Below are 14,490 nucleotides of genomic sequence, written 5' to 3'. Positions count from 1 at the left end.
CCCGTGTAGCCTTCAACAGACTGCTGGGGCAAGTGCTGTTAGCGAGGGTCAGCACCAATGACGGCACACGCACACACGTGCACACCCACACGCACACACGCGCACACACATGTGCACACACACACGTGCACACACAACAACAACAACAACCGCCATTCGCCACTAAGTGGCGGTGACGTCACCACGACGCTTGTGCCAGGCCATGTGCACCTTGAGGCCACGTGAAGTGTCGAACGCCCGCTGGCAGGAGGTCAAGGGGCAGACCCAGGTGCCACGGGTCAACTGACTAAGATGACCGAGATGACTGGCTGATGCACCACCTGTACCCCCTACTGTGCCAACCTGCTGTGCTTTAGCCACCCGGCGCTCCGCTCGTTGTTGTGAGCGTCGCTCCTCCGCCCTCCGTTGTTGTTGGAGGGCGACTGCCTCCAACTGCCCAGTAGCAGCGTCCTTCACGAGCCTCCTCCACAGAGGCCGATCCTGTTCACTACGCACCGCTACACCAGCTACTCGCTCGAGGCTGAGTCGGCCTAGGGTAGCGGTAGATCGCTACACTACCCGCCATTCGCCACTAAGTGACGGTGACGTCGCCAGGGCACCGGTGCCAGGCTTGGTGCACTTTCGACGCCACGTCAAGTGTCGAAGGCTCGCCGCTGACAGGAGATCACGGGGCAGACCCAGCGGGTGTGTGCGAGTCTGTGGGTCTCTGTGCGAGTCTGTGGGTCTCTGTGTGAGTCTGTGGGTCTCTGTGCGAGTCTGTGGGTCTCTGTGCGAGTCTATGGGTCACTGTGTGAGTCTGTAGGCCTCTGTGTGAATCTGTGGGTCTTTGTGTGAGTTTGTGTGTCTCTGTGTGAATCTGTGGGTCACTGCGTGAGTCTGTGGGTCTCTGTGTGAGTATCTGGGCCTCTGTGTGAGTCTGTAGGTATCTGTGTGAGTCTGTGGGTCTCTGTGCGAGTCTGTGGGTCTCTGTGCGAGTCTGTGGGTCTCTGTGCGAGTCTGTGGGTCTCTGTGCGAGTCTGTGGGTCTCTGTGCGAGTCTGTGGGTCTCTGTGCGAGTCTGTGGGTCTCTGTGCGAGTCTGTGGGTCTCTGTGCGAGTCTGTGGGTCTCTGTGCGAGTCTGTGGGTCTCTGTGCGAGTCTGTGGGTCTCTGTGCGAGTCTGTGGGTCTCTGTGCGAGTCTGTGGGTCTCTGTGCGAGTCTGTGGGTCTCTGTGCGAGTCTGTGGGTCTCTGTGTGAGTGAGCCTGTGGATCTCAGAGTCTGCAGTTATCTATGTCATGTGAGCTGAACGTCTTTCGCACCGTGCGTAGCCAACCCCGCCCATCGCAAAAGGTGACGGAACAGGCTGTTGAAGCCAACGTGGTATCTCCCTTCTGTCAGTGGCAGGGGAGATCCTTTGCCACGATATAGGTGACTGCTCTGCTTAGGAACGGGTTACGTTCCATACCTCTGTTTGTCGATTCAAAACGCGTTGTATGGGCATGTACACGAGACACGGGCAATGGTCTTAAAAGTTGCATAATCTCCTGTACTGTGTAGTGTATATGGCATTGTATAATGTGTAGTATACAGTGCGTAGTGTATAGGGTATTGTATAATGTGTAGTGTATAATGGGTGGTGTTGTGTATAGGGTATTTTATAGTGTGCAGTGTATTGTATAGTGTGCGGTGTATAGGTAATTGTATAATGTGTAGTGTATAGTGTTGTGCATATTATGTTGTATAGTGTGTAGTGTATACGGTATTGCATAGTTTGTAGTGTTTTATAGATGGTGTAGTGTATAGGGTATTGTATAGTGTGTAATGTATATTGTGTAGTGTTTAGGGTATTGCGTAGTGTGTAGTGTATAGGGTATTGCATAGTTCGTAGTGTTTAATGGATGGTGTAGTGTATCGGGTATTGTAAAGTATGTAGTGTATGGGGTATTGTATAGTGTGTAGTGTATACTGGATGGTGTAGTGTATAGGGTATTGTATAGCGTGTAGTATATAGTGTCGTGTATAATGCGTAGTATATAGTGTGTAGTATATAGTGTAGTGTATAGTTTATTGTGTAGTATGGTGTAGTGTTTAGTGTAGTGTATGGCGTAGTGTATAGTGTAGTGCATCGTGTAGTGTTTGGTGCAGTGTATAACGTAGCGTAGTGCACAGTGTATAGTGTAGTGTATAGAGTAGTGTCTGGCGTAGTGTATAGTGTAGTGTATGGCATATTGTACAGCGTAGTGCATGGCGTAGTGTATAGTGTAGTGCATGGCGTAGTGTATAGTGTAGTGTATAGTGTAGTGTATAGAGTAGTGTATGGCGTAGTGTATAGTGTAGTGCATGGCGTAGTGTATAGTGTAGTGTATGGCGTAGTGTATATTGTAGTGCATGGCGTAGTGTATAGTGTAGTGTTTAGTGTAGTTTATAGTGTAGTGTATGGCGTAGTGTACAGTGTAGCGCATGGTGTAGTGTATAGTGCAGTGTATGGCGTAGTGTACAGCGTAGTGCACGGCGTAGTGTATAGTGTAGTGCATGTCGTAGTGTATAGTGTAGTGTATGGCGTAGTGTATAGTGTAGTGTTTAGTGTAGTTTATAGTGTATAGTGTAGTGTATAGTGTAGTGTATAGAGTAGTGTCTGGCGTAGTGTACAGCGTAGTGCATGGCGTAGTGCATAGTGTAGTGTATAGTGTAGTGTATGGTGTAGTGTATAGTGTAGTGTATGGCGTAGTGCATGGTGTACAGGTTACAGCGTAGTGTATGGTGTAGTATATAGTGTAGTGTATGGTGTAGTGTACAGGGTACAGTGTAGTGCATGGCGTAGTGTACAGGGTACAGTGTAGTGTATGGCGTAGTGTATAGTGTAGTGTATGATGTAGTGTACAACGTAGTGCATGGCGTAGTGTATAGTGTAGTGTATAGTGTAGTGTATAGTGTAGTGTATGGCGTAGTGTACAGCGTAGTGCATGGTGTACAGGTTACAGCGTAGTGTATAGTGTAGTGTACAGGGTACAGCGTAGTGCATGGCGTAGTGTATAGTGTAGTGTATAGTGTAGTGTATAGTGTAGTGTATAGTGTAGTGTATAGTGTAGTGCATGGTGTACAGGTTACAGCGTAGTGTATGGCGTAGTGTATAGTGTAGTGTATGGCGTAGTGTACAGCGTAGTGCATGGTGTACAGGTTACAGCGTAGTGTATAGTGTAGTGTACAGGGTACAGTGTAGTGTATGGCGTAGTGTACAACGTAGTGCATGGCGTAGTGTATGGCGTAGTGTACAGCGTAGTGCATGGTGTACAGGTTACAGCGTAGTGTATAGTGTAGTGTACAGGTTACAGCGTAGTGCATGGCGTAGTGCATAGTGTAGTGTATAGTGTAGTGTATAGTGTAGTGTATAGTGTAGTGTATAGTGTAGTGCATGGTGTACAGGTTACAGCGTAGTGTATAGTGTAGTGTACAGGGTACAGCGTAGTGCATGGCGTAGTGCATAGTGTAGTGTATAGTGTAGTGTATAGTGTAGTGTATAGTGTAGTGCATGGTGTACAGGTTACAGCGTAGTGTATGGCGTAGTGTATAGTGTAGTGTATGGCGTAGTGTACAGCGTAGTGCATGGTGTACAGGTTACAGCGTAGTGTATAGTGTAGTGTACAGGGTACAGTGTAGTGTATGGCGTAGTGTACAACGTAGTGCATGGCGTAGTGTATGGCGTAGTGTACAGCGTAGTGCATGGTGTACAGGTTACAGCGTAGTGTATAGTGTAGTGTACAGGTTACAGCGTAGTGCATGGCGTAGTGCATAGTGTAGTGTATAGTGTAGTGTATAGTGTAGTGTATAGTGTAGTCAGTTTAACACGTAGGCTTTCGCGACCAATATTATTCATAATAAAGGTTCTTGGGTTAGATCGCGTTTATTTATAAATGTGTCGCAACCCTCCACCACCCGACACGGCCAATCAGCAAAAAGTGTCACGTTGACAAAGACAAATAATTCACTACTTCAGCCCACCGGTGTGTTGAAGAGCTGTACTCAAACTGTAAATGTGGATTAGCTCTTCAACACACCGGTGGGCTGAAGTAGTGAATTATTTGTCTTTGTCAACGTGACACTTTTTGCTGATTGGCCGTGTCGGGTGGTGGAGGGTTGCGACACATTTATAAATAAACGCGATCTAACCCAAGAACCTTTATTATGAATGTATAGTGTAGTGTATAGTGTAGTGCATGGTGTACAGGTTACAGCGTAGTGTATAGTGTAGTGTGTAGTGCATGTTGTACAGGTTACAGCGTAGTGTATAGTGTAGTGTATAGTGTAATGTACAGGTTACAGCGCAGCGCGTAACGTACGAACCCGAGCCTCCTCACCACCACCACCACCACCACCCACCCACACCACCCCACCGTGTGTAGGTGCAGATGCTGGTGGACTCCTTCAAGGCGGCGAGCTCCGAGATCGCACGCGGGTGCCGGCGGATGAGCGAGACGCTGCTGCTGCGCATCGACGACCACGACGAGGAGGAGGTGGAGGTGGAGGAGGTGGACGAGGTGGTGGAGGTGGTGGAGGAGGGGCGCGGCCGCCGGAACCGGCGAGTCTTCTCGGCGGGGGAGTTTGTGCCGGAGCAGCGGCGCCGTCGCGACGCCGCCCTCGGACGCCTCCTGCGGGAGCACGAGGGGCTGCTGGCGCTGCTGCGGCGAACCCACGAGGCGTTCCGCAGCGACGGCGCCGAGGTGAGCGCTCGCGGTGGTTGGCGGTGGTGGTGGTGGCGGTTGGTGGTGATGGCGGTGGTGGTGGTGGTGGTGGTGGCGGTGGTTGGTGGTGGTGGTGGCGGTGGTGGTGGTGGTGGCGGTGGTGGTGGTGGTGGTTGGTGGTGTTGGTGGTGGTGGTGGTTGGTGGTGGTGGTGGCGGTGGTTGATGGTGGTGGCGGTGGTGGTGGTGGTGGTGGCGGTGGTGGTGGTGGTGGTTGGTGGTGGTGGTGGTGGTGGCGGTGGTGGTGGCGGTGGTGGTGGTGGCGGTGGTGATGGTGGCGGTGGTGGCGGTGGTGGTGGCGGTGGTGGTGGTGGTTGATGGTGGTGGTGGTGGTGGCGGTGGTGGTGGTGGTGGTGGTGGCGGTGGTGGTGGTGGTGGTGGTGGCGGTGGTGGTGGTGGTGGTGGTGGCGGTGGTGGTGGTGGTGGTGGTGGCGGTGGTGGTGGCGGTGGTGATGGTGGCGGTGGTGGCGGTGGCGGTGGTGGCGGTGGTGGTGGTTGATGGTGGTGGTGGTGGTGGCGGTGGTGGTGGTGGTGGTGGTGGCGGTGGTGGTGGTGGTGGTGGTGGCGGTGGTGGTGGTGGTGGTGGTGGTGGCGGTGGTGGTGGTGGTGGTGGTGGCGGTGGTGGTGGTGGCGGTGGTGGCGGTGGTGGCGGTGGTGGCGGCGGTGATGCTGGTGATGGTGGTGGTGGTGGTGGCGGTGGTGGTGGTGGTGGTGGTGGCGGTGGTGGTGGTGGTGGTGGTGGCGGTGGTGGTGGTGGTGGTGGTGGTGGCGGTGGTGGTGGTGGTGGTTGGTGGTGGTGGTGGTGGTGGCGGTGGTGGTGGCGGTGGTGGTGGTGGCGGTGGTGATGGTGGCGGTGGTGGCGGTGGTGGTGGCGGTGGTGGTGGTGGTTGATGGTGGTGGTGGTGGTGGCGGTGGTGGTGGTGGTGGTGGTGGCGGTGGTGGTGGTGGTGGTGGTGGCGGTGGTGGTGGTGGTGGTGGTGGCGGTGGTGGTGGTGGTGGTGGTGGCGGTGGTGGTGGCGGTGGTGATGGTGGCGGTGGTGGCGGTGGTGGTGGCGGTGGTGGTGGTGGTTGATGGTGGTGGTGGTGGTGGCGGTGGTGGTGGTGGTGGTGGTGGCGGTGGTGGTGGTGGTGGTGGTGGCGGTGGTGGTGGTGGTGGTGGTGGTGGCGGTGGTGGTGGTGGTGGTGGTGGCGGTGGTGGTGGTGGCGGTGGTGGCGGTGGTGGCGGTGGTGGCGGCGGTGATGCTGGTGATGGTGGTGGTTGATGGTGGTGGTGGCGGTGGTGGCAGTGGTGGTGGTGGCGGTCGCGGTGGTTGGCGGCAGTGGTGGCGGTGGTGGCGGTGGTGATGCTGGTGATGCTGGTGATGCTGGTGATGCTGGTGATGCTGGTGATGCTGGTGGTGACGCTGGTGGTGACGCTGCTGACGGTGATGGTGGTGGAGCACCGATCCTCGTGGGAGCCCGTCAATCGAGCAAGCGTGGCTCCGCCGACACGGCAACGCCGGTTGGACGGTAGCCACGGTGGGAGTCGGAGGGTCCCCCCGGCACCCGATGGGCCTCGTCACCTTCGGCACGGGGCCCTCCCACCACACCGCGGCCGTGGGCCCCTGACGGGCCAGTCAGAGCGGCCCACATCGGCAGCCGGCTCCGGCGTGCGCGGTGACTTGGGCCCCCCCCCCCCCCCACACCGCGGCGTTCGCCGATCCGGTGGCCTCTCCGCCGGCGACGGTGCGGGCGGGGGGGGGGGGGCGGGAGGGGGGGGGGGCGGGAAATGCCGAGGAGGTCGTCGCCGGCGTGGCACGTTCTGCCGGTGATTCGGTGGACGTGGCGCTTTGTGCATTTGGCGGCACTCTGCGCGGCGTCGTATCGCTCGGTGGTGGCGGCGGTGGCGGTGACGGTGGTGGTGGTGGTGGTGACGGTGGTGGTGGTGGTGGTGACGGTGGTGGTGGTGGTGACGGTGGTGACGGTGGTGACGGTGGTGGTGGTGGTGACGGTGGTGGTGGTGGTGGTGGTGGTGACGGTGGTGGTGGTGACGGTGGTGACGGTGGTGGCGGTGGTGGTGGTGGTGACGGTGGTGACGGTGGTGGTGGTGGTGGGGGAGCGGTGGTGCAGCGGTTAGCGCTACGCCGCGCCACGAACCCGGCGACCCGGGTTCGATTCCCGCTCGCGGCCGCCAACACCACGGGTGACGATTAACGATTATCTGTGCCGGTCCCGGGCCTCCCCTAGGTCGACTCAGCCTCAAATGAGTAGCTGGCGTAGCGGTGTGTGTAGTAAGCATCGCCACTGGGGGAGACAAAGGCGGTCGGGCGTGGTGCTGGCCACCCACCCGCTCGTGTGCCGTTCTGGCCTTCGTAGGTGCTCGTTAACAGCACTTGCCCCTGAAGTCTGTTGAGGCTACACGGGGGACCTTTGTCTTTGCACTGACACATGCGCGTGCATTAATTAACGCCTCCTCGTTACGCTGATGGCATCAGCAGCATGACAATTAATTGTCTCGGTGTGTCCGTGTGAATTGGGTGGGATGGGTGGGGTGGGTGGGGTGGGTGGGGTGGGTGGGGTGGGTGGGGTGGGTGGGGTGGGTGGAGTGGCAGGGGTGGGTGTTGTGGGTGGGGGTGTTTGGGGTGGGTGGGGTGGGTGTTGTGGGTGGTGGTGTTTGGGGTGGGTGGGGTGGGTGTTGTGGGTGGGGGTGTTTGGGGTGGGTGGAGTGGCAGGGGTGGGTGTTGTGGGTGGGGGTGTTTGGGGTGGGTGGGGTGGGTGTTGTGGGTGGGGGTGTTTGGGGTGGGTAGGGTGGGTGTTGTGGGTGGGGGTGTTTGGGGTGGGTGGGGTGGGTGTTGTGGGTGGGGGTGTTTGGGGTGGGTGGGGTGGGTGGAGTGGCAGGGGTGGGTGTTGTGGGTGGGGGTGTTTGGGGTGGGTGGGGTGGGTGTTGTGGGTGGGGGTGTTTGGGGTGGGTAGGGTGGGTGTTGTGGGTGGGGGTGTTTGGGGTGGGTGGGGTGGGTGTTGTGGGTGGGGGTGGGTGTTTGGGGTGGGGGTGTTTGGGGTGGGTAGGGTGGGTGTTGTGGGTGGGGGTGGGTGTTGTGGGTGGGGGTGTTTGGGGTGGGTGGGGTGGGTGTTGTGGGTGGGGGTGGGTGTTGTGGGTGGGGGTGTTTAGGGTGGGTGGGGTGGGTGTTTGGGGTGGGGATGTTTGGGGTGGGTAGGGTGGGTGTTGTGGGTGGGGGTGTTTGGGGTGGGTGGGGTGGGGTGGAGTTGGTGGGGTGGGTGGGGGTGGAGGTTGGGTGGGGGTTTTGGGTGGGTGGGGTGGAGCTGGTGGGGGTTGTTGTGGTGGGTAGGGTGGGTTTTGGATTGGGTGGGGGTGTTTGGGGTGGGGTGAGTGGGGTGGGTGGAGTGGGTGGAGTGGGGTGGAGTGGGTGGGGGTGTTTGGGGTGGGGTGGGGTGGGTGGAGTGGGTGGAGTGGGTTGAGTGGGTGGGGGTGTTTGGGGTGGGGTGGGTGGAGTGGGTGGAGTGGGTGGGGGTGGTTGGGGTAGTTGGGGTAGGGTGGTTGGAGTGGGGTGGAGTGGGTGGGGGTGTTTGGGGTGGGTGTGGGGGTGGTTGGAGTGCTGCTGCTGGGAACGATGTAGTGCATAGTGTAGTGTATAGTGTAGTGTAGTATAGTGTAGTGTATAGTGTAGTGTAGTATATAGTCTGTAGTGTAGTATATAGTGTAGTGTATAGTATAGTGTAGTGTATAGTGTATAGTGTAGTGTATAGTGTAGTGTATAGTGTAGTGTATAGTGTAGTGTATAGTGTAGTGTATAGTGTAGTGTATAGTGTAGTGTAGTATAGTGTAGTGTATAGTGTAGTGTAGTATATAGTCTGTAGTGTAGTATATAGTGTAGTGTATAGTATAGTGTAGTGTATAGTGTATAGTGTAGTGTATAGTGTAGTGTATAGTGTAGTGTATAGTGTAGTGTAGTATAGTGTAGTATATAGTGTAGTGTATAGTGTAGTGTATAGTGTAGGGTATTATAGTGTATAGTGTAGTGTATATTGTATAGTGTAGTGTATTATAGTGTAGTGTAGTATAGTGTAGTGTATAGTGTAGTATATAGTGTATAGTGTATTGTATAGTGTAGTGTATTATAGTGTAGTGTAGTATAGTGTAGTGTATAGTGTAGTATATAGTGTATAGTGTATTGTATAGTGTAGTGTATTATAGTGTATAGTGTAGTGTATTGTAGTGTATAGTGTAGTGTATAGTGTAGTGTATAGTGTAGTGTATCGTGTAGTATACTAGTACAGCACTAACTGGTTGTGTGTAGGCGCGTTAATCCATTGCAACATTTACAATGATAGTCCTGGAATGATCACCATTCCTCCCGAAACCTTCCCATACTGGCCGCGACGGATTCATACTCACTCGAACTAACCCCCCCAACACACGTACAACATAGCTACGACATGCGTGCGACATGCGTGTGCGTACGGGGCGGCAAATTCATTCCCACTGGTGATGACTCTTCTGGAATATCACCCTGAAAAAATATTTTAAGTATTGAAATAATAACCAGAGCACACCCCCTCCCCCCCTCACTCCTTCCTCTTGCCCCCCCCCCCTCCGACCCCATTCCCAACAAAATAAATACATCGCATCGGCGAAACTTCAAACATAGCGGCACCGACTTGAAGGCCCGAGACGTTTTGTGGGAACGATGAGAAGCGGCGGCGGTGGCGGTGGTGGGGGCTTGTGTGTCGGTGTTATTTCTCCAAACAAGACGTCCGCCCGCTGTCTCGCTCGCTCGCTGGTCCGCTCGTCCGCTAGCTCGATCGCTGACCCGCTCGCTCGTCCGCTCTCTTGCTCGCTAGCTCGCTCGCGCGCTCGCCCGCTCGTCCGCTCGTCCGCTAGCTCGCTCGCTGACTCGCTCGTCCGCCCTCTTGTTTGCTCGCTAGCTCATCCGCTCGCTCGTCCGCTCCTCTGCTATCTCGGTCGCTCGCTGGCTCGCTCCTCCGCTCGCTCGCTCATCCGACCACTCGCTCCTCCGCTCGCTCGCTCATCCGATCACTCGCTCCTCCGCTCGCTCACTCATCCGATCACTCGCTCCTCCGCTCGCTCGCTCATCCGATCACTCGCTCCTCCGCTCGCTCACTCATCCGATCACTCGCTCCTCCGCTCGCTCACTCATCCGATCACTCGCTCCTCCGCTCGCTCGCTCATCCGATCACTCGCTCCTCCGCTCGCTCACTCATCCGATCACTCGCTCCTCCGCTCGCTCACTCATCCGATCACTCGCTCCTCCGCTCGCTCACTCATCCGATCCGCTCGCTCACTCATCCGATCACTCGCTCCTCCGCTCGCTCGCTCATCCGATCGCTCGCTCGTCCGCTCGTCCGCCCGCTCATCCGCTTGCTCGCTCGTCCGCTCGCTCGCTCGCCCACTCATCCGTTCGCTCGCTCGTCCGCTCGCTCGCTCGCTCGTCCGCTTCTCCGCTCGCTCGCTCGTCCACTCGTCCACTCGCTCGTCCGCTCGCCCACCCGCTCGTCCGCTCGTAATGGGTCAGCACACTGGGCTAGCGGTTCACTCACAGGGGGTGGATACTTCCTCGATCCTTTGAGGCTCCACAATCATCACACGTACACGTACGCACACACAAACACACACGTGTATCAAAGATCCCCCGTGTAGCTTGTAGGGGCAAGTGCTGTTAGCGTGCACCTACGAAGGCCGGCACGGTGGCACACGAGGGGGTGGGTGGCCAGCACCACGCCCGGCCGCCTTTGTCTCCCCAGTGGTGATGTTTACTACACCACCGCTACACCAGGTACTCATTTGTGGCTCAGTCGACCTAAGGGAGGCCCAGGACCGGGTCAGATAATCGTCACCGGTGTTGGCCGTGAGCGGGAATCGAACTCGGGTCGCCGGATTTGTAGCGCAGCGTAGCGCTAACCGCTACACCACCGCTCCCCACAAACACAGACACACACAGACAAAACATAGACAAAGATCCCCCATTTAGCCTTAACAGACTGTAGGGGCAAGTGCTCTTAGCGAGCACCTATGAAGGCCGGCACGGCACACGAGGGGGTGGGTGGCCAACACCACACCCGGCCGCCTTTGTCTCCCCAGTGACGGTGCTTACACATCGCACCAGGTACCCATTTGAGGCTGAGTCGACGTAGGGGAGGCCCGGGACCTGTTCAGATAATCGTCACCGGTGTTGGCCGTGAGCGGGAATCGAACCCGGGTCGCGGGGTTCATAGCGCAGCGTAGCGCTAACCGCTACACTGCCGCTCCCCACACACACTCACACAGACACACGCTCACAGACACACAGACACACACACACAAACACACACAAACAGGCAAACACAGACACACACGCACACACCCGTTGCCTTGAGTTTGCGCGTTGTTCCTCTAGGGTTTTGTGTGCGTCTTTGCGGGGGCGTGCACAACCCTCCATGACCCGAGTTCGATTCCCGCTCAGGGCCAACATCGGTGGCAAATGCCTAGGACCGGTTCCCGTCACGTGCCTGGGGTGGACTTCTTTAGTACCGTACGTAGGCAGCCGTTGCGGGTGGAGGCAGCATTGGGGGGGGGGGGGAGTTCTAAAGAAGGGAGTTTGTCAATCTAGACCACTGCTATGCACTGCACTATACACCACTATATACAGACTATACATTACATTATACACTACACTATATACACACTATACATTACATTATACACTACACTATATACACACTATACATTACATTATACACTACACTATATACAGACTATACATTACATTATACACTACACTATATACACACTATACATTACATTATACACTACACTACACACTATACATTACATTATACACTACACTATATACACACTATACACTACATTATACACTACACTATATACACACTATACATTACATTATACACTACACTATATACACACTATACATTACATTATACACTACACTATATACACACTATACATTACATTATACACTACACTATATACACACTATACATTACATTATACACTACATTATATACACACTATACATTACATTATACACTACACTACACACTATACATTACATTATACACTACACTATATACACACTATACACTACATTATACACTACACTATATACACACTATACATTACATTATACACTACACTATATACACACTATACATTACATTATACACTACACTATATACACACTATACATTACATTATACACTACACTATATACACACTATACATTACATTATACACTACACTATATACACACTATACATTACATTATACACTACACTATATACACACTATACATTACATTATACACTACACTATACACGCTGTACATTACATTATACACTACACTATATACACACTATACATTACATTATGCACTACACTATACATTACATTATACACTACACTATACACTATACATTACATATACACTACACTATACACTACACTACTATACACTTCACTTTATACTACACTATATACTACACTATACACTACACTATACACTACTATAAACTACACTATACACTACACTATACACTACACTACTATACACTGTACACTACACTACTATACACTACACTATACACTACACTATACACGATACTATACACTACAGACTACACTATACACTACACTATACACTGCTATAAACTACACTACACTATACACTACACTATACACTACACTATACATTACACTATATACTACACTATACACTACACACTATACATTACACTAGACACTACACTATACACAACACTATACACTACTATACACTGCACTATATACTACAATACACTACACGAAACACTACACTATACGCTACTATACACTGCTATGCACTACACTATATACGACTACACTACACTATACACTGCCATACACTACACTATACACACACTTTACATTACACTAGACACTACACTATACACTACACTATACACTACACCACTGGTTCTTAACCAAAGTAGTTGTTGCGACTTAACCTGGCACCCCCAGGCGGCTCTCAGTGGCGTCCGAACATCAGAAGGGTGGAACGTTCCAGACGGTTCTGCTGAGAGGCTTCGCTAGGCTCCTGGCGGGTGGGGTTTGAGTAGGGGGTGGGTCGGGGGCGGTTGTTGTTGGCCCGCGGCTTCCGCAGATTTCTTTGGGCCATGTCCTTGCCCGCGGGTTGTACTGTCGGCAGCTGTGACCTCCACTGGCCCCCCTCAACACCAGCACCACCAGCCCCCCCCCCCCACGTGTCTCTCCTTTTAAGGCCACCGCCTCTAATCCCATCGCTTCCTGCCAATTCCCCAGCTGGGCCACGGCGGGCCAAGATCTCACCCCCTGATTCCCCCACCCCTCCCTCTCTCTCTCTCTCTCATCCCTCGCTTGCCTCTTCCTTTTCCTCCTCTTGTCTCCCTCCCTTCCTCCCTCACCTCCCCCCCCCATCGCCTCCGCCCTCCTCCTTCACACCCCCCCACCCCCGTCACCACTTAGGAGATGTTGACTCCCTCGCCTGGTATGCAGGAGGTTGTGGGTTCGATCCCGACCCTGACACTGCCTGCTGCTGTATATTTGGAGTTTGCTTGTCTCTATCATCATCACGGTGGCTAGGAGATGTTAACTACCTCGCCTGGTATGCAGGAGGTTGTGGGTTCGATCCCGACCCTGATGCCTGCTGTATATTTGGAGTCTGCGTCTCTCTCATCATCATCATCACCACGGTGGCTAGGAGAGGTTGACTACCTCGCCTGTTATGCAGGAGGTTGTGGGTTCCATTCCGACCCTGATGCCTGCTGCTGTATATTTGGAGTCTGCGTGTCTCTCTCTCATCATCACCACGGTGGCTAGGAGATGTTGACTACCTCGCCTATTATGCAGGAGGTTGTGGGTTCGATCCCGACCCTGATGCCTACTGTATATTTGGAGTCTGCGTCTCTCTCATCATCATCATCATCACCACGGTGGCTAGGAGATGTTGACTACCTCGCCTGGTATGCAGGAGGTTGTGGGTTCGATCCCGACCCTGATGCCTGCTGTATATTTGGAGTCTGCGTCTCTCTCATCATCATCATCACCACGGTGGCTAGGAGATGTTGACTACCTCGCCTGTTATGGAGGAGGTTGTGGGTTCGATCCCGACCCTGATGCCTGCTGCTGTATATTTGGAGTCTGCGTGTCTCTCTCTCCCTCTCGTCATCATAACGGTGGCTAGGAGATGTTGACTACCTCGCCGGGTGTACAGGAGGTCGTGGGTTCGATCCCGACCCTGACACTGCCTGCTGCTGCTGTATATTTGGAGTCTGCGGTGTCTCTCGCTCTCTCTCTCTCCACGTGGTCACGTGGATTTTGTCTCCCCCTCCACATTTAGAATCAACGTCCATTGAGATTATTTCGATATATATATTTTTTTTCCTGCTATGCACGTCCACGTGACGATCAGCCACTTTGTTGAGCTATCATTTGTGATGGCCAGGTCGCTTCTGAAAAAAAATAAGTTCATAGTTTCGGGGGGGGGGGGCTTTGCCTGGTAGGATCGGAGGGGATGGTTTCGTGTTGTATTTGTAACGTGTGTTCGGGTGATTTGGTTACATTTCTTGTACTTTGCAACTACTCTCGAGCGTGTGTTTGTTGTCGGTGTAACCTTCTTAACGCCGTTGTCCTCCTTACTGGACATCTGTGGGGGGCGGTGGGGGAAAGAGCTTTTTTTTTAATCTCATCAGATTCCTCCTCCGGTCGAAAAGAAAAATTCTGATCTTTGAACAAAAAAAGCTA

The 14,490-nt window shown here is 53.8% G+C and overlaps 1 protein-coding gene across 1 annotated transcript in view; it reads left to right on the top strand.

Moving 5' to 3' along the window:
• Positions 1 to 4,375: 4,375 nt before the first annotated feature.
• Positions 4,376 to 14,490, top strand: part of LOC142906575 (dynein axonemal heavy chain 2-like) — a 304,317-nt gene continuing 294,202 nt past the window's right edge. The window contains exon 1 of the mRNA XM_076054707.1: positions 4,376 to 4,696. Within this exon, the coding sequence (XP_075910822.1) occupies positions 4,385 to 4,696 (312 nt within the window). The 5' untranslated portion in view covers positions 4,376 to 4,384. The remainder of the gene's footprint in view (positions 4,697 to 14,490) is intronic.

This window comes from Petromyzon marinus, chromosome 67 (assembly GCF_048934315.1).
Source record: "Petromyzon marinus isolate PM22_M1 ecotype Great Lakes invasive population chromosome 67, UKy_Petmar_22M1.pri1.0, whole genome shotgun sequence".
In the NCBI taxonomy this organism is placed as follows: Eukaryota; Metazoa; Chordata; class Hyperoartia; order Petromyzontiformes; family Petromyzontidae; genus Petromyzon; species Petromyzon marinus.
Note: the sequence above shows the minus strand (reverse complement) of the source record. Positions and strands in the feature narration are given on the sequence as shown.